Raw genomic sequence first — 19,899 nt, forward strand, 5'->3', positions numbered from 1 at the left:
AAATTAAATCTTCTAAAAAGTTTTGGTTCTAAAATATCTATCTTCTGTGCAAATCAGAATCTTACTTTAAATTAGTGGACAAATTACTATGTGTACTCATTTTTTAAAAGGTACTGCTAGGTAACAAAGGAAGTTTTATTTTAGCTCTTTTAGTACTGATTCAGTTAAATAGATCAAATTTTTAAAAAATAATGCTTCCCCATTCCTACCAAACTAGGAACTACACTACTGAGATCATAGACATTCTGCAATAATTTGATAAAGGCCTGGCACTGATCATTACAAAGGCCAGGATCCAAAGACGCTTTGTGTACCCAAAAGCCTATAGAGTTTCTACAGAAACGGGCCTTTTCTGCGGTGGCTCCCCATTTGTGGAATGCTCTCTCCAGAGAGGTTTGCCTGGCATCTTCATTATAGAGTGGCTGGGGAAACCCATCCAGGTGGGCAGAGTATAAATAATAAGTTGTTGTTGTTGCTGCATCTTTAGGCACCAAGCAAAAACATTCCTCTTTAACCAAGCCTTTGGCTGGCTGACATCCAATGCCCTTTTAAAATGTGTTGGAGGGGTGGTTGCTATTTGGTTGTTTTTGTTTTTATTTTGATAATGTATTTTGTGCATTTATATTGTGATTTCATCTTGTGAAGTGCCCTGAGACCTGCAGGTATAGGGTGGTAAACAAATTTAATAAATAATAATAATGTTTCCATAACAGTCACTCCTTCCTCCAGTACCACACAAACTGGAGTTTTTTTAAGGTTGAGTTTAAAAGGTAGTTTATGATATTGCACAACGGTTAGTTATTTACATTTAAAAACCCCTCTAAATTCCTCTGGGCTAGGAACCTTGAAATAGCTAACCTCTTCACCTTTGTAAGCACCTAGGCCCTAAGCTGTTATTTGGGTCCATGCCAGATTCCTATAAGTGGTTTCTTAGTTATCTGCAGATGCTATCTCCATTGGGCCATAGAATCATCCCAGAAGTACCGTATTTTTCGCCCTATAGGGCACACTTTTCCCCCTCCAAAAATGAAGGGGAAATGTGTGTGCGTCCTATGGGGCGAATGCAGGCTTTCGCTGAAGCCTGGAGAGTGAGAGGGGTCAGCGCGCCCCGGGCTTCGGTTCCCCGACTTGGTTTGGAGCCGCCATCCCGCTGTCCCCCGACCTGGTCTGAAGGCTGGCGGCGGGGAGAAGCGTGCTTCTCCCCGCCGCCAGCCCCACAAGCGGGGAGGCGGAGCGTCACCATCCCGCTGTTCCCCGACCTGGTTTGGGCTTCAGGCAGATATCCGCAAGTGTGGGAGCCCGGCAGGAAGTTGCGCCGGTCTCCCAAGGCTTGCGGAGAGCTGCCTGTTCTGGGGGTTGGGGTCGGGGGAAGCTCGGGCATCCCCCGACCCAGCCCCGCGCCTGGGGGGGGGGAATATTTTTTTTCTTTATTTCCACTAGGTGCGTCCTATGGGCCGGTGTGTCCTATGGGGCGAAAAATACGGTAACTTCTTAGTAACACGGATATAAGCTATATAGAATACTAATCATATTACTAATAATGGCCCAAAAGTTAGAAAAAGCTAATTTATCCAACATTACCGAATTAGATTTGATAATAACGTTAAGACTAGTACCTAGGTGTGAATTCAATGGTTTTGTGAGAGAGAGAGCAGGATGCTGCTGTTATTAAACTAGTCTCCCATTTCACCTGCTGATGCAAACTTTCAAGCCACAGAGAATCTGCGTGTGTATCAAAGGAACCCCCTTAAATTAAAAGCTGGCATGCTTCCATCAATAGAAGATGGTTCAATATTTTTTATCTCATACTCTCAGACCTAAAAGGAAACACTTGTAAAACAAATTCAAGTGTTGAGATAATGTTAATATTCTCTTCCAGTTAATGTAAAACTGCCTTTGCATGCTTTTCTATCAAAATCCTATACAGTAAGGGAAAGCAAGCTATTGATCACCACAAGCCAATTATGGGAAATTAGAACACAACAAAGGACTTGCACCAATTAGCCATCTTACCTGCATGTAATTTTCATGAAGTTACATATAGTTTTTGAAGTTGCTGTAAAGAAAGGCTTGTTAACTAAAATATATTACCTACTGCAAACCATGGACAAATTTAGAGGAAATAGATTTCTAAACTACTTGTGAAGGAACAGTTTACATGTCAATTTCAGAAGAAACGTGTCATTTATTTTTATCAAAGGCTCAGCTTAAACATAACTATTATAAAATTCTTTTTATCAAATGGTTATATATGCATGATCATATAAGATCTATAAACAAGGAACAGATCAATGTTGGACCAACTGCAAAAACAAATGCAAATGATAGACTTGTCCTAAAATTACGCTATTGTGGAAGAGGACTAATTATACAATTTAATGCAGTATCCTTAAGCTGCCTCATAATGTTGTTGTTAGGATACTTCAAGGACAAACCATGAATTGGCTTGGAATTTATAAGCCACCACAAAGATAATAATAGCTACTAATTAGAGAAATAACGAGGTACCACCACTGAAATTATGTTCAGCTAAACTGTAAAGCATAGTAAGGATGGCATAGAATACTGATTGTATCAAACTGAGAAGAGGGGAAATCTGTACCAATAAATCTGTATCAATAGCATAACACTGCACATGTAGGCATATACTATTCCGTAATCAGTATCAGCTGGAGCTTAAGCACATAAATGTAGAAAGGGGCAGTGCTATTTCATAGTAAGAAGCTAAATCTGCCTTAACAGAAAATATAGGAAGCTTGAAGTTAGGCTACAGTAAAAATAGGAAGAAAGGAATAAAATGGTACATGTATATTGTGTTGAAGAAGATGTTATTGTCTGAAACAAGTAAAACAAGAGAAATGTCAGAGAACAGGGGAGTGAGGATTAGGGTTCAATTGAGAGGACACTCATGTGCATGTTCAGGTCAAATAAAGGTGGAGGACTATATCAACTGTTTCAAATGCCCTTCTCTTCCATTTTCACTTTTATCTCTATCACCAACAGGTGAGGACCTTCAGGGAAGACAATATAAATGAAAATCAATATTCTTAAGACACTAACATCTGCTCACTTGAACTGAGATACCCAAAGCCTCCGTTAAAAAAAAAAAGGCATTTCAGATCACAGGTCACAATGGAAATCACATAACTCCAATTCTACAGCACATAAATAAACGTCTTACATATGCAGTGTCCTTTCTTCTTGAAGTTTTAATATGGCAATGCTCATTTATGTCGCTATGCCAATTTAAAATGGAAATCAGATTAATACTGAAGGTTTTGTATGAAACAAGGAATGTAATGCGAGAACTTCAGGAGAAAGTACTTGTTGAAGAACATGGTGCCATGTTAGCAATGAGCTTTCAGGAACATCAAGCTGTCCTTGAGAATAATTTGCCATTCCACTACAAGAGTAGCATACTTTAATTATCCCAGCTCCTGCATCCTGATCCTTAACACATTTACCATGGAGTATTGCTAAGTTCAAAGAAACACATTCATTATGTGATGGATGCAACATCAAGGGATGGCCTGCATGTATGAAGAGTGTCAATGCAGATCAAGCACTGTGGACAGAGCTTTCAAGTCACTAGAAATTACTTCGGACACAGTATGGAAAAAGTCAACGTATGTTCCTCTACAAGTCATCAAACTGTATGTCACAGTAAGGAGATAATAAAAGGTGTATGTATATACACAAGCCTGCTCACACAGTCTCACTGATATCATGGAACTTACTTCCAAGTTAATAAATGTGTTCAGGATTCAAGACCTTCGAGCTACTTCATGATGCAGAAAACATACCCCTATATTTCAAAGACTATGTCTTTGAAAGGCATTTGTATACATACTTGAAAACACTATTAACTTTCCCTTCTCAATCAACATAATCTACTGTCAGGGATATGTCTATTGCATGTTTTCTAAGTATAAAACTGTGCCTAAATATTACAGAAAAAAACTGTTACTATGCAATAGATGCAGAGGAACTTAACTTTTCTTCAGGATGTGAAGAGGTCACTGTTCATAAAAAGCTTAAGCAGCTCTAAAACACATCCTGAATCATGTTAATATCCAGAATACCACTCATTAAAATCCTGCAAATTTCAGTGCAAAGCTTTCTGAGAAATGGTCATTCACTGTAGTCTAGAGCAGCAGACACAATTATAAACCAAGAAAGTTCTCTAGGAAGTAAAAGAAAGAAGTGTTTTGGTCTACTGCACAGGCATAACTATTTTAGGTAGTCATTCATACTCTGCATGTTATGCAATAAAATTATAACCTCCCTAGATTTTTAGATAGAGAAATGCCCCAATGAACCGTAATGAAATCCAGATAAGCTCTAGACATGAAAGAGGTGCTGTTTTTAAAGAATTCTCAAATGAAGGAAATGGTATTTTGGGTGTTCCATTTTGGCCCTTAAGAATCAGCTTTTTATTCAGAAAATAAATAAATAAATAAATAAATAAATAAATAAATAAATAAATAATAAATAAATAATTTATACATACATACATACATACCCCACCCATCTGGCTGGGCCTCCCCAGCCACTCTTAAATCTACCACTAGTAGATTGACTAGTGCAGAAGGCAGTGGATAGTTTGCTAACACATGCTGCCCACAGCATAAATCCAGTGTTTTAAAAAATCATCACTGGTTTCTAATTTGTTTCTGGATACAATTCAGAGTGCTGGTTTTAAAGTTTAATTCCCTAAGCAGCCTGGAGTGAGGATGCTCAAAGAATTGACTTCTTCCACATGAACTTCCCTACCCGTTAAGATAGCACTTGAACAAGGGCCTCTGAAGACATCAGCTTTTGAGTTCAGGTAGGTGGGAAAAGAAGCTACTTTTATGTAGGTACACTGAAAATTATGTAACCCATTCACCTGACTCCATCTCTTAACTTCCATTTATTGATTTAAAGTATTCGAATCTTGCCCTTCATTAAAAAAAAGAAAGCCACATGGGCATATATACTATAATAAATCAACATAAATACATTAAGATTATAAATACAAAAGCCACAGTAGGGGGAAAAATCACTTAAAGCTTGATATTAAGAATCAGCAAATGCTTGGGAAAACAAGCATGTATTTAATAAATGCTGGATCACAACCAAGCTTAGTGCTTGTCTTACCCAAGGCAAGCTTTTAGGCTCTCATGCTTTGTATTTATGGTGATTTAATGGATGCAATAGTTTTCATCTGTTAGTGTGCTGCTGTTCTCTATGTGACTGTGGCTTATTATTATCTAAATGCTTATTCTTATTATATCCAAAGTTGTCCTTGTGCAAGCTCATTCATGAGTGAAGCCTCATGAGTGGAGTCCCCTCCCCCTGCATGTACCTGCATAGTCTATGGTCTGTGGGGTTGTGGGAAATCTGCTTGCACAATGTTGGATTTGTCTGGTTGTTGCTTTTTTTATTATGTTTTATTACTGTGAGCTGCCTTGAAGCCACTCATGGTAAAAGGTGGGATGTAAATCCCACAAATAAATAAAACCTCAACATTCTAGAACATGGATTCTCTTCTAATCACACGAGATTGTCCAGCTTGAGTCAAACAGTGGCAAATTGTAAACAGGAAACGTGCAAGGATGACCCACTCTGACGACATCTTCCGTGAGTATATTTTACAGTCATCATCCAAAGATGAATAAAAAATGTAACACTTGGAGATCAACATAAACTGAATCAGATCCAGCTAGCTGGTGTTTCATACCACATACTCCTCACCCTGAGATCAAGTATGAACATTACTCTCCCACAGTCAGTTTCAAAATGCAGACCGTCTATAATGCCTGCTACAGTTACCTGCACTTCCAACTTTAGGATACAACAGAAGGTATGCAGTTTATGCAGCTACAGTCACTGTAAATATGTTAGAAACTAGTGAGTGAACACAGAATGTATTTCTTCAGGCATCAGATTCAAATTCTGAAGCAAGCAGGAAGATCTGCATCACCTTCAGCAGCACATGGCTCAAAAGAGGCACCTTGGAACCAGTTTGGAGAGCCCAAGGAAGAGAAAACAGTAAAAAGAAGAGTCACATGTGCTAGTCTTGGATCTGGGAGATCTGCTCACCACTAAACTCACGAGGCCATCTAAGAAAGGTCAATTCATTTCTTTAAGCCATTTCTACACAATTGCTTCCCTGTACAAAGCTAGACAAAACGCTTCTTGATCAGGAATCCCTCACCTTTGTCAAGCAACCCTTTGTCAACATTTCTTCCAGTCTTGTATTCTGCTCAGATTTCCAAATGATAAGAAACACAGTGAGCTGCCTCTACTAGTTCCTTTTGTTTAACTGTTCTGCTTATCAGGCTAGATGTCTTTTGACTTCCAAGGCATCCTCCAAATATTATTGACTCAATTTGGCATCCCACTTTTTAGTCTTGTGAAGATGACAAATCAAGAGTAGGGAAATCCTCACCCCTTTTATCAGTTTCCATGCTAAACTATACCAGACTTATTATACTGAAAGAAAGGCAGCCCAGATCCTATATTCTGCCCATAAATTCTCTTAAAATCCTTCAACACCTTATTTTTAAAAAGGGCAACAGTTTCTGTTACTAAATTAAACAAAAATACAAATAATTCAGTAAATCTCATTTATAACCACCACCACTACTAGTCTTTTTCACTACTTCAACCCTTGAACTACAAAAGGCAGGTTACTTGTTTTAAAAAGGTCTTAAAAAGGAATCACAGTGGGGAGGGGGGCAGAGACAACTCTACCTATTCCTTTCCACAGATCTGGCCAGACATGCAAGGGACACTATCACCAGTAATCCTATTACCAGGTGACAAACCCAGTTCAGGGAGAATTACTCCATCCACCCCTAGAATAGGATTATATTGCACTCTTTTACCTAATTGAAAAGCATAACCCAAAGCAAAAAGACTGCAAGCATGGTAGGGAGGGTGTTAATAAAGATTAATCATTATGACGAGTCATTCAGGTCATGAAAGACCAATAAAACCCATCATACTGGAAACCAAGAGCCATTTCAAAGGTTAACATGTGTGCATTGTGGAACACAAGTATTGGGCAATCTGCTAGGAAGGATTAGAAGTGCTTATTGTACTGGTTTTTATCTATTAAGCAATCTTGCTAAACAAGAATGGTATGAGTTCAGACAGTCTAAGAGAACACTCTGTTGGAGAACATTAGCATATTGCAAGTAATAATATACTGGGAAAACAGCTACTTAAAACCTCACAGAGGCGGGGGGTGGGGGACACACGACCCTGCCTGTTACATGACAGATCTGCCCATTGAGACAGATGACAAGCACAAATAATTCTTCTTAGAGAAAGCATTCTGCCAAATAATATTTTCTTCCGCCCCCATTTATTTGCTACTTTTCCTTTGTGGCCTAGCACTGCCTTATCTTTCAATATTTCACTTCAAGTGCCTGATCTGTGACCAGCATTGTGCATGCCAATATTTATTGTCTATTCCTCAGTTCCATGTGTTTTAAAGCAGCAGTTTTTGCTGAAAATTGACACCAAACTGGCATGGATAAGCAATAGTCTAGCTGGCTGTTCTTGAAGACTAATAGGGTTATTTCCCTTCTGTGTTCCCCACCCCCAACACACACACACACAGAATATGGGACTCCACACTACAGCTATTTAACTCCTTCAAAATAAATCGTTCTGCTTCACTATATATTACTCACTTCGTACATCCTTTCACCTGATTCCTTTTTCCAAGGTGCTGAAATATAATAATTTCAAGGAAACAAGCTGAGGCAACAAGAAAGCTGCTGCTTACAGATTCTGAAATAGTTTTCCAGATATAATAGCCCTAACAAATAAGAAAATGCATTTATACTTTATGACTCAAATGTTGGCAACATTCTGGAGCAAAATTCCTTCTTAAAAGCATATTCAGATGGATAGGTTCTACAGTTAGTTGTTAACACAACACTTCCTGAATGCAATTCCTTTTATAGCAAGCATTATTCGTAGGCAGAATAAAAAGAACTATCCGGCTGGGACCAGGTATGGATTTTTTACATTTTTAAAACAAAACCAATGATCAACCTCCAGCAGAGGCAGCAGCTGTCTGTGCAACATCTGGACAGGAGCTGCAGAAACAATGGCTTGACTAAGAGAAGGGTGACTAATCTTCTTCAGCCCATGGCTCAACTTGAAGGTTTGGCACCTCTCCAAGAGCTGCATGCCAGCAATGGCAATAGCCAAAGTGTCATGAACACACATACACACCACACACCTATAGCTATACAGTGGTACGTCGGGTTACATACGCTTCAGGTTACATACGCTTCTGGTTACAGACTCCGCTAACCCAGAAATAGTGCTTCAGGTTAAGAACTTTGCTTAAGGATGAGAACAGAAATCGTGCTCTGGCGGTGCGGCGGCAGCAGGAGGCCCCATTAGCTAAAGTGGCGCTTCAGGTTAAGAACAGTTTCAGGTTAAGAACGGACCTTCAGAATGAATTAAGTACTTAACCTGAGGTACCACTGTATATGGTATTAGATACACAAACACAAGGAAGGGGGAAGTAGGTGTGCAACACAGAGCAGTGGCAGGACACAAACAGTTGAAACTCAGAAGCTGCCTTTGGAAGTGGAAGAAGACTATACCTCTGCAACACATTATCTCCCTTTGCCCTCATCAGATTGGGGTGAAATGCAAACTTGCTTTTATATATTAACAAATACGTGATCAAGTCACCTAATCAGTCAGTTAATATTTTACTCAGTTCATTACCTAACTATTTACAGTGATAGCCAGTTGTAATTCATTTTGCAACAGAATACTCAATTTAGCAGCGCTTACTTTGTTCCAACTCAGTTATCAGTACATCATTTACAAATAATAGCTGTCCTTTATCAAAGGAACAGTCTTAACCCTTGCTGGTTAAACCACCACACAGGCTTAGCTGTGTTCTGATACCTCATTGCCTTATGTGTGCTTTAAAAACTTTCTTTCTAGGGCTTCCATAAAGCATAGCTTTTCATTTCTTTACAGCCTAATTATCTGAAGTCTTTTTTTCTAACACCCCAGTGTTCATATGATACCTTTTATTAGTTTGTCAACTCAAACAAGCCATCATAAGAAGTCTGACAGTTTAGTTCTGTTACACTAATTCCTAGTTAACAAGATTTCACGGCACCATGCACAAAGCCAGTCAATGGATATCAAAGATGCTTACAAAGTTTATCGCAAAGCATAAGACAGGGCTATTTTTTTGAACTAAAAAAAGGACAGCGAAAATAGGATGGGTTCTGCTGAAGCTGCAAAGTCCAATCTCTTTTTCCATCCAGCCCTCCCAAATAATTAACATCTCAGAGGTCCCTGGAATAGAATACAGAATTTTTAAAGGAATCTTCATTCCATGAGCCTCTTGGGTCTTTTCACTACAAAGAGTTGCTAGGGAACTCCTGCCATTTTAACTTGGCAAAGCTTTATACCCAACTTAAGGAATTTCATTCTAGTGAAAGTGTCGATACAAGACAAATCAACAAATCCTACAGCAAACCAGCAAGTCCTGACATTCCCCAGGCTTCTCTATCCACAATGGCAATTCCATCAGGCAAACATATACGTTGTGCTATTTGGCCCTGACTCAAGTCAAAGAGGTTTGTATGCTGGTCCAAATAAATAACAACATTCTATTCTTAACAAAGCATTAACGAGTATTTTCAATTAACAAAGATGTTCACATAAACTCTATCTGCATTTTACTCAGTTGTTTCCGAAAGAGCTTGAAAAAAATCTGTAAGAGGCTTAGATAACATTTAAGAAAAAGGAGATCGAATATTTCAGCATTGATGAATTAAATAAGAGCATAAAAAATGAACAAAACCATGAAAAATATTAATAATTCACATGACTCTGCAGGTAGTCCACAGCCACATGTATCCTGAAAGGTCAGTTCTCACTGTGGCTATGGTGACAATGTGCACTAGATTCCTCAATCAGCTGCTTGAGACTGCTTGGTTTGCTTTTTCAACCTCCACATTCCACAATAGGGCTGGGCGATATTAGGTTTTCAGCATTGTGGTGTATCACCAGCAAAAACATCGCGGTTTGGCGATAAACTGCGATGTTGAAAGAGCTGCCTTCACCCCAGCCTGCAAGGCCCCGGGTGAAACTGCTTCAGCAGGAGTTGAGGTGCTTTCACCCCAGCACCTTGCAAATCGGGGCCAATGCAGCTGGTCCCAGCCTGCTGCTCAGCTGGGGGGTACAAAGGCTCCTGCTCCCCATCTGAGCTAGCCCTCCACTGCCCAAGACGGAGGGAGCACAGCTTTGGATCTTGACAGGCTCGGTTTGCAAGGCTCCCTTCGCCTTCGCCAGCAAGGTGCAAGGGGCAGTCAAACAGCCTCCTTTTCTTGGGAGAAAAAGGCCGCCTGCTCACCAACCCCCCCTTGCCAGTGAAGACGGAAGGATTTGTGTGAATGGAGCCTGTTAGGCTCGGTTCGCAGGGTTCCTTCAGCGTTGCTGACAGAGCCTCACAGGGCTCCTTCAGCTTCACTGGCAAGAAATGGGGAGCAAGCAATCAGCCTCCTTTTCATAGGAGAAACAGGCCACTTGCTCCTCCCCCCCCCCCCCCGCCAGCAAGACGAAGGAAGCACTGCGAAGGAACCTGACAGGCTCCATTGTCAGGGCTCCCTTCATCTTTGCTGGCATGGCCCTGCACGAAGGCTCTGAGCAAAATCTCCATCCATCCAGAAGGACAGGGTCTTATCCGCGCACCTAAGCCTGGGAGTGCAAAGCCTTCTGCTCCTCAGCTAAGGGAGCCCCAATTCTTCTGCCATTTGCATACTAGCAGGAGAAGGATTAGGGCTACCTCTACGGCTCTGAGTTCCTCTGCCTCCAGCAGCCAGCTGCAGCTTGTTTCACCATCACTGCGCTGGTAGCAATGGGACAATAGCAGCTGCTTCACTAGTGATATACCACTGAGCAAAACCACCATCACAGTCTGCCCCCCCATACCGGTCCTGGGTGATATATCAATACATCGCCCAAGCCTATTCCACAGAATGTTTAGCTTTCAGGAAATTGCATCATGGACATCCAAGTGCAACTACCTTCCAAAACTCCTGACTTCATTCAGATGACTGAAACAAAACAAAACAAACAGCTAAGCAATGCTCAAGCACAGACGGTAATGCAAATATTGCTCCTGATAAATGGCAAAGCTGATAGATTCACCATTTACTAAGCAAGCACTTATCTGAACAAGCAATCAATATTGAAACTATATTTGTATATATGCTTTCCATTTTCTGGCTCCTGCCCAGCAAGTTGCCCATTCTTGAAAATATAAAAGACAGACTGAACCACTATGCTCAGGAAAGTTCACCATAGTTGTGTAGAGTAAAGCAACACATCAGCAATGAAGTTTGTCTCGTCCTCCAGAATAGCTAAAGATCATTAGGTCTTTTTTAAAAAATATCATTCTATAGTAGGAAGAGTTTAAAAAGCAACAACACACACATTCTACAACAGCATTATAAAACTGTTCTTAACCTGAGACACAACTTTAGCTAATGGGGCCTCCCGCCGCTGCTGCTGCGTGATTTCTGTTCTCATCCTGAAGCAAAGTTCTTAACCCGAGGTACTATTTCTGGGTTAGCAAAGTCTGTAACTTGAAGCGTCTGTAACCCGAGGTACCACTGTATAGTCTCTTCAACCATTTTGCAGTGTATAAAAAAACTGCTTATTCATAAGTAATATCTGCATCTATAAATCTTACTTCAAAACATAAGCCAGGATTGGTTTTTAAAAAAAATATTTTGCCTACCTTTACCTTAAAAGGCAGCTTATATGACCCGAGCTATCTCTAAAATATCTCACAAGAAGAAACACAATGTATTGACAATGTCCTGACTGACAATTTATAAACATGTTTTAACGTGAGTTCCAGCTACTGTTATCAGCTACCTCAATGGAATAACAGAGAAGGTACTTCTGGGATAGCTCCACTGGTAGAAGAAGAAGAAGAAGAAGAAGAAGAAGAAGAAGAAGAAGAAGAAGAGTTTGGATTTGATATCCTGCTTTATCACTACCTGAAGGAGTCTCAAAGCAGCTAACATTCTCCTTTCCCTTCCTCCCCCACAACAAACACTCTGTGAGGTGAGTACAGCTGAGAGACTTCAGAGAAGTGTGACTAGCCCAAGGTCACCCAGCAGCTGCATGTGGAGGAGCGGAGATGCGAACCCGGTTCCCCAGATTACGAGTCTACCGCTCTTAACCACTATACCGCACTGGCAAGAGACTCTTAATCTTGGGGCTGTGGCCTATATGTACCATTCTATGACCACGGGAGAAGAAAAGCTGGCACTACAATGCATTATCCAATCACTGACTGGAGAAGGGTAGAGTACAGCACAATATATATATATATATATATATATATATATATATATATATATATATATATATATTTGGGGGGGGAGGTAGGGAGGGAATAGGCAGCAATGATCCTTAAGAAACACCTGCCTTCCTCCATACAAAATTGTTGTACCGCTCTCCCCCTTGCCAACAGTATTTGAACAACCCCAAAAACCCCAACCAAAGGTACAACAGGAAGACTTGTACTGGCCAGCAAGGAAGGTCAGGCTATAAATCAGCAGGACTATTATAACCTTCAGCAATAATCTTTTGAAATGTGAAGGTTTCTATTCATAGTTCTGATACTGAAATGGCAGGTAAATCTATCCATTATTGTTGGCTCTAAGGAAGATGTTGTGTCATTCAGACACCAGTCAGCTCTATTAGTCCATTAAAACAGCCCTTTCTATTCTTTTGCTTTCCCATAGAAACCCACGGTCTGCCTGTTCCCATGAAGGGAATATTTTAATTCTTACTTAGGAGGTAAGTAAGGCAACCGGCGGGGGAGGGGGGGATTGTTAAAATGAAACCACTACAACCAGATTTTTTTTGCTTCCGATCTGTTTTAAAAATCAATATAAGTAAAATGTGGCTCAATTTAAAAGCTCTGACTTTGGTAGCAACTTGTCAGTAAAAATCCAACACATTCAAGACCCTTTTATTTTAATGAAGTCTTTGCTACCAGAACTATGAGATTTAATTCCACATTCAAAGTGAAATTCCTACTCTGTGTGATAAAAAAAGATTCTTTGAATAAATAATAGATCAAAGGAGTGTCATTCTGATCGCATACAGATACTTTGGATCTAGGTTACGAAGAGCAAACCCTCTGCTAAGTTACAGAATTCTGGGCAAAGAGTAGTGAATACTTAACTATGTTGTTTAGATTCATCAATGACTTTTTCTTAAAATGGAACTGTGCCACCAAACAGCAGCACAATGAAAACTTATTCCATAAGGTTTCAGGTTATTTGTCAGTCAGGCAAAATAACACAGCTAAAGTGACTATCACCATTTTAAGAAAGTATTACAATTTATTGTCATGAGGTTAGTGTTACAGCATTATCACTGGATCGCTAACAGGTTTACTCAGAATCTATTATATATTATATATGCAGAATTACATATGGAAGGATTAATCTAATGAGGGGTGGGAAAGAAAAATCTGTGGCCATAGAGCCACCCAATCAAGAGAGCTGCCAAGAAGGGGAAGCAGTACAACAAAGGCTAGCATTCGTCTCCCCCATCAAGGCTGTGTGCCAAAGGAATAGGAGAGCTTTGGATCCACTTGATCCAAAACCTCTTTTATAACCCCAGAATCTGTATTCTGCCCTCTCTGCAGAACACCAACAGTGGTGTCATTAAACATTTTAAAATTATTATTGGCAGTAGTAAATTAAAAATGGTGTCTTCCAAATTGGTGCTATATAAACTCTGGATTATATTCCAAATTAAAAATAGGATATAGTTTATTTTTAAAACCAAATGTATCAACTACCGCAGGGTTCGGCAACCTAAGGCCCATGGGCCACAAGCAGCCCATGGGGGTCATTTAACAGGTCCATGGACCCCCACGCCCGCTCAGTAGGCTCCCATACACCGCGCTAAACCGGCGCAGAGCAGAATGAGGATCACCTTCTGCAACGCTGGCCGGCTTCCCATTGGCTGCAGGAAGCTCCTGCGGTCAATGGGAAGCTGCACACGCCTCCTCCGCACCAGAAGGAGTGCCGGAAATAGCGTTTGTGCATGCGTACGTGCATGCACACTCCAGCCCACCACAGCGTCTGCGGGACCATGAACCAGCCCAAGCCACAAAAACTTTGCCAACCCCTGAACTAGCTCAATACTCAGATAATTTGATCTTGCAAAAGAGCATAATATAAAATTACCCCATAACTTTTCCAATATTATAACCAGGGTCTCATATTAATTATTTCACTAAAAGATAAATGTAGCAAGTATAACCTAAAGGCTAGAGAGAATTCCTAAATCAAAGCTTATATAGGTTTCAATGTGTCCCATTATATAATAGCTCTAGGTTGTGACCCTTTCTCAACAAAAAACTACAATGCTACAATTACATGGGTGGCAGAGATATAAACATAGGAGAAACAAAGTTTTCAAGAATCAACTCAAAGTTCTACTCCAGCTCTAAGCATTTGTATCCATGAATCTACCCATGACTGACTAAAGTAATATTTTTTAAAAAAATAAATACTGTACTGAACTAATAGTTAATGCCTGCCATGTGACACTCTTAAGGATAAGACAATGAAAATGAAATATAAAAGGGCAATGGAAATAAAACAAAACAGCTAAATACAGGGAATCTTCCTAATCATAGGCTCTTTATGCCAATTAAAAGTCAGAAATGAATTAGCTGTAATCCACAGAGAAGCAAGCTATTAGTCAAGCTATGCAAAAAGAAGCAGCAGTGAACTGCATCTGTGGACTCAATTCACACTGATGTCACCTAAATTCTAACAAAACAACCCACCACATATCCCAAAATAAAGATAGCATGTTCCAAGCTGCAAAGTTCTAATGTCAACAACATTTCTTTGGGCTGGCAGGTTGATGTTACAAAGAAATTTTGTTTGCTTTTATCTTCTTATACTGTATTACAAAAATATTTCCCACACTATAGATTCAGTGTGTAAGCTTAAACAAAACTTGAAATGTACCCTCAATTTTACCCAAAGAATGAAAGGCTCTTACAATAATCTGCTTACTAAAATTGTGCTTTATAAATGAAACAAGTGCTCAGGTAGTATAAAAATGACAATGATTTCTTATTGCAGTAGAACCCATAGCTTAATCTATACTTTTCAGATAAACAGTGAAAACGTAACTTTATCATTAACTAGTCATCTGACGACCACTGAAGACAAGAAGTGCCCCCAGGCAACTAGGTGGCAACTTACAACATTGCAGTTGCAGCACACGAAGAAACCACATTCAGCACACAATCTTTAATGCTGAATGAACTCCTCAGGTTTTTATTTATTTATTATTAAAGATTTTCTTGGTTTACAAAACTACATGCACTGACTCTTTTTTCAGGTTGTACAGTCTTTCTTACAAATCAGTTACATTTGTTGTGAGACGTTAGTGCTGAGTACGGTATAAGGTTGGGGAGAGGAGGGGTGGGGTGATGAGGCTTATATTATTTTGTATGGGGTTTCATGTCAGCTCAACTAAGCTAGTTTCTCTTTCTATTCATTTTATTACAAGTGGACCCACTGTTTCGTCTCATCTTCTAGAATAAATGGGATTATGTGGTGTACTTGGTTGGCAATGTAATATGATTCTATTTTGGGGATTCCCCCCATTCTCCTTCTGAAGGGAGGTGCAGGTGTTGGGGGCTTATTCTTGGCTTTTTGTGTGAGAAAATAAACAAGTGTAGTTTTATCTGCCACTTCTGGAGTTGGTTTGGGGGAATCCAGATTGGGAGGATTTGGAATAAATAGGCTAGTTTTGGGAGGGTGATCATTTGGATCATAGCTATTTTGTCTGAAAGTGTGAAGTTGGTGTTGTTTTATTTCCTCAAGTCTCTGTTGATTTGTCACCACAGGGACTCGTAATTGTGGAGGTAGAGTTTGTTGAGGTTATTTGAACCCTTCGGTACCTGAATTTGGTGCAGCAGAGTTTTATCTTTGTGATGTTGGTGAATTCCTTTTGGTGTGCGGGGTGGGGTGGGGTGGGGTGTTGAAGCACATAGCTTCAGATTTTGCAAAGTTTACTTGTAGGCCCAACGCCATTGTGAATGTGTTGAGTTCTTTAATTAGAGTGGTTGCTGAGTTATGGGGTCTGGTGTTGTGACCATCAGGGCGTCTGCAGAGAGACCTAGTTTGTAGGTTTTACCTTTTATTTCCACACTCTTGATATCTGGGGCTGCTTGGAGTCAGATTGCTAGGAGCTCCAGGGCCAAGATGAATAGGGACAGTGGGTATCCATTTTTTGTGCCTCTTTGGATTGCTATGGTATTGGAGTCCACATTGTTAATTCTACATTTTGCTAAGGCTTGGGAGCAAATTTGTTTGAGGGTTTGTAGGAAGTTGGGGCCAAATTTCATGTTAGTTAATACTGCTAATAGATATTTCCATTCAAAGCAATCAAAGGCTTTAAGGATGTCTAGGGACATGATCATCATTTTGCTGTGTTCCATCAGATTCAGTGGTTTCCTAACAGGGTCTGTTATGTTGCAACCAGGGACAAAGCCTGCCTGGTCTGGGGTGATTAGTTTGTGCAGAAAGATTTTTAGGCGGTTAGCTAAGATTGATGTGAATATCTTGTAGTCTTGGGTTATCAATGAAATTGGGCGGTATGATTCTATTTTGAGGCTATCTTTGAGAGGTTTAGGGATAGAGACTATTTTGGAAGAGATCCAGGTTTGGGGGATAGGGGCCCCTTTTATGATGTTGTTAAATAGGTGGGTCATGTAAGGCCTTCTTATTTTAATTTTCTCATAGAAAATTGCCTTCTCACTATCACTATCACTTCTCACTATCACTATCACTACCATTACATCTTATTTCTACCTTTTATTTTTTAGATTCCAACACCTCAACATTTTTAACTATTTAAATAAATAGTTATGTGTAACATGATTATTACCCAACTGTGGAGTTTTTTTCTAATGGACCAAGAGTGGAATTCAGCATCACACTACGCTGAATATCCTGTCTGTGCAAGTATATCAGCTTGTCAGATGGAACAATCCCCACACCCACCCCGTGCAATATTCTGGGGGTTCTCCTGACCTCCCTGAGCCAATTTCAGGGGGCTTCCACTGACAGTTTTTGTTAGGTGAACTCCCCCCAAGACAGATAGCTTTGTTTCTTTTATGCATAAGACTGGAGACAAATGACAAACAATTTAAAGCATTATTTAACCAAATGCATAATTTATCAACATGACTGTAGCAATTTATAAATATTCAAAGCTAACAAAATTATAAAGGTTCAGGGGTGTACCCAATGACAATGTGCAGACTTCAAGCAAGCAAAGAATAAAATTAGAATCTCCCTTTCAAATAAAATTTGCTATTATATATCTTTACCCGGTCTTTCATCCGCCAACTCTGAGCCAGTGACTTGGAGCCCTCAATTTTCTCACAGTGCCTCTTCTTCATGAAGGCCAAGGGCAGATTCCAGTCAGTCATGTCCGACTCATCTTCTTCCCCAAGCCCTAGGAGGGGGGACTGCAGCATGTCAGACTCCATCAGAAGAAAAGGAACTAATGTAACCAGGGATCAGAAACCTCCACTCCAACACAATGTCCAGAAAAAAGTAGTTGGAAGGACAAGGAATCTGGCAATTCTTGTTCCCAGAAGGTGTTTTCTGGGAAGGAGCTGTATGCAGGAAAGGAGCCGTTTTCAAAGTGGATTTGCAAGTGCTACTGTTCCAGAGAGTGTTGCAATATTCCCTGCTCAGCAACTGGGGGTTTCCTATCTGGGATGAGAAAATTTAAGGAGTGCTGCAATCGTTAAACAAGGGACAAGTAACAGTATCTGATAGCAAATGGATTATCACCCTCTAGCTTCATGGGTTAGAGATATGTATGTTAAATCCTTTGTTGTTGTTGTTGCCTTCTTCAGGAATAAGATATAGTTCACTGTCACTATTATTTCAGAATTAGGGAGATATGTGGTTCTTGGTCACAACAGAAATTATGACATAACCCAGCAAAAATGATATCAATGAATATTCATTCAGAAGAAAGTTTTAGAAGATGGGCAGTAGAAGAATGTGACATATGATTGGGAATCTAGCCAAGTGGTCTAAACATTGCAAATCAATGGGCAAGATGTAAATACTACTATAGTTGCAGGATGTTTGGTAGTCTTGTTTAGGTTAAAGTTGACGCTTTATACCACACAAAAAGACTGCAGGCAATGTAAGAGACGTTGAGTGACAAAAGTTCTTATCCAGGGTGGAGAATCAGATTAGGAACCTCTTGTATCTCTAGCAACAGTGGGAATTCTTTGTGGGAACTGCTGTTCATCTAAGTCCTCGTTAAGGCAACATTTGCAGGGGCGTGTACAGAGTTTTAGCGGGTCTACTTTGGATTCAAATATGGAGATTCGTAGCACAGGATTCTTGCCACAAGGGAACCGTCAGAGCGGGATAGGCTTACAACGTGGTACCCTGGTCAGGGCAGAACTCTTAAGAATGTGGGGTCGGGATGTCTGTCCTATTACAGACAAAATAATAGGAAGCAAAGATGGAGCTTGCAGCTTTAGCCGAAGGCGCCTCTGTTCCAGGCGCGTCTATCCCTATCCTCGGAGAGGATGCAGGGGAAAGGGGGCTCACTCACGACAAAGTCCAGCCCTTGGCGGTGCAGTCGGGCTCAGGAGCAGGGACTGGGCCTGTTTCCGAGAGCTTATGGTCTCCGGTGGCCGAGAAGGAACGTCCTACCCCCGTGGAGGTACTTGCCCTGTGCCCGGCTGCCGCGACGGGCGCCCACTTGGTCCCATCGTGTCCCCCGTCTCGGGACAGCTGATGGCTCCTCTTCGCGTGAAGAAAAGTCCCCAAGACAGCGGGGTTCCTGAAGCTTAAAAGGAAAACGTCCCGGGTTGCCGGACAGCCCAACTCCCCTCAGCAGCAGCGCACCAAGGAGGCAGCCATTTTGCCGAGGCCCAGAATGCATTGCGGCGACGGGCCGTCGGCCGGCTCATACCGCGTCAGGCGCCTTTTAAATACGAAGGAGTTGGAAGCAAAGGTGGTGGGAGGGGCCGAGAGCGCCGGGGTTGCCGCGGCAACAGACATGACGGCGTTCAGCCGCGCGAGCTGCCGCCTGGCACGAAGACCCGCCGCCGCCGCCGCCCGCAACAGGCAGAGCTACGGGGGCGGCACAGAGGAAATAGCCTTGGCCCAGCTTCAGAAATAGGGCAGCTATTACTGGGTGATAGATAGATTAGATAAGGCGATGAGATCACCGTGATCTTCATAATTTAATATGGGGGGGAGGTTGTCAAAATGAACCAAAATTCGTTTAATTATCCTTAATTGGGGGGGGGGGGGACATGCCAACTTCCCAACTTAACTGAAAACACGCCAACATATTTTTATTTATTTTTTACTGTAGTGCTGGTTAGAACAATGCATGTCTTTCTCTGTACATTTTTGGATTGTTCCATGGCAATAGTAAAAGTTCCTTTACAGGTGTATCTTTCCGAGGCATGTATATTACAAAAGATGTGGTGAGCTCCAATTTACTTTTATCGTAAAGTCACAAGCATGGGCGTAGCCAGGGCGGGGGGGGAGCAGGGGGCTAGCTGCCCCCACCAAATCAAATAAATAAATAAAAATACTTAACTGACCAATTGCACTGCAGATAACTCAGTTCTGCCCGCCCCCCAACATAAAGCCTGCCCTCCCCCCCCCAATAAATCCTGGCTATGCCTATGGTCACAGGCACACCTGTTTGACATTCTGTTGAAGCATCAAATTGCTTTAAAGGATATTTTTATTTTGTATATAACTTATGTATGTGTAAGACTTACCCTGCCAGGACTCCTAGTTC

The 19,899-nt window shown here is 40.9% G+C and overlaps 1 protein-coding gene across 4 annotated transcripts in view; it reads right to left on the reverse strand.

The window, feature by feature from the left end:
* RPTOR (regulatory associated protein of MTOR complex 1) overlaps positions 1 to 19,030 on the reverse strand; it is a 308,928-nt gene extending 289,898 nt beyond the window's left edge. For 2 of the 4 annotated variants that reach the window (XM_053375518.1, XM_053375517.1), the window contains exon 1: positions 17,435 to 19,030. In XM_053375518.1, coding sequence (XP_053231493.1) covers positions 17,435 to 17,596 — 162 coding nt within the window. In that variant the 5' untranslated portion in view covers positions 17,597 to 19,030. The remainder of the gene's footprint in view (positions 1 to 17,434) is intronic. The other 2 variants (XM_053375520.1, XM_053375519.1) reach the window with 1 other exon arrangement.
* Positions 19,031 to 19,899: the final 869 nt, after the last annotated feature.

The sequence above is a fragment of the Podarcis raffonei genome, chromosome 2, assembly GCF_027172205.1.
Source record: "Podarcis raffonei isolate rPodRaf1 chromosome 2, rPodRaf1.pri, whole genome shotgun sequence".
NCBI classification, from domain to species: domain Eukaryota; kingdom Metazoa; phylum Chordata; class Lepidosauria; order Squamata; family Lacertidae; genus Podarcis; species Podarcis raffonei.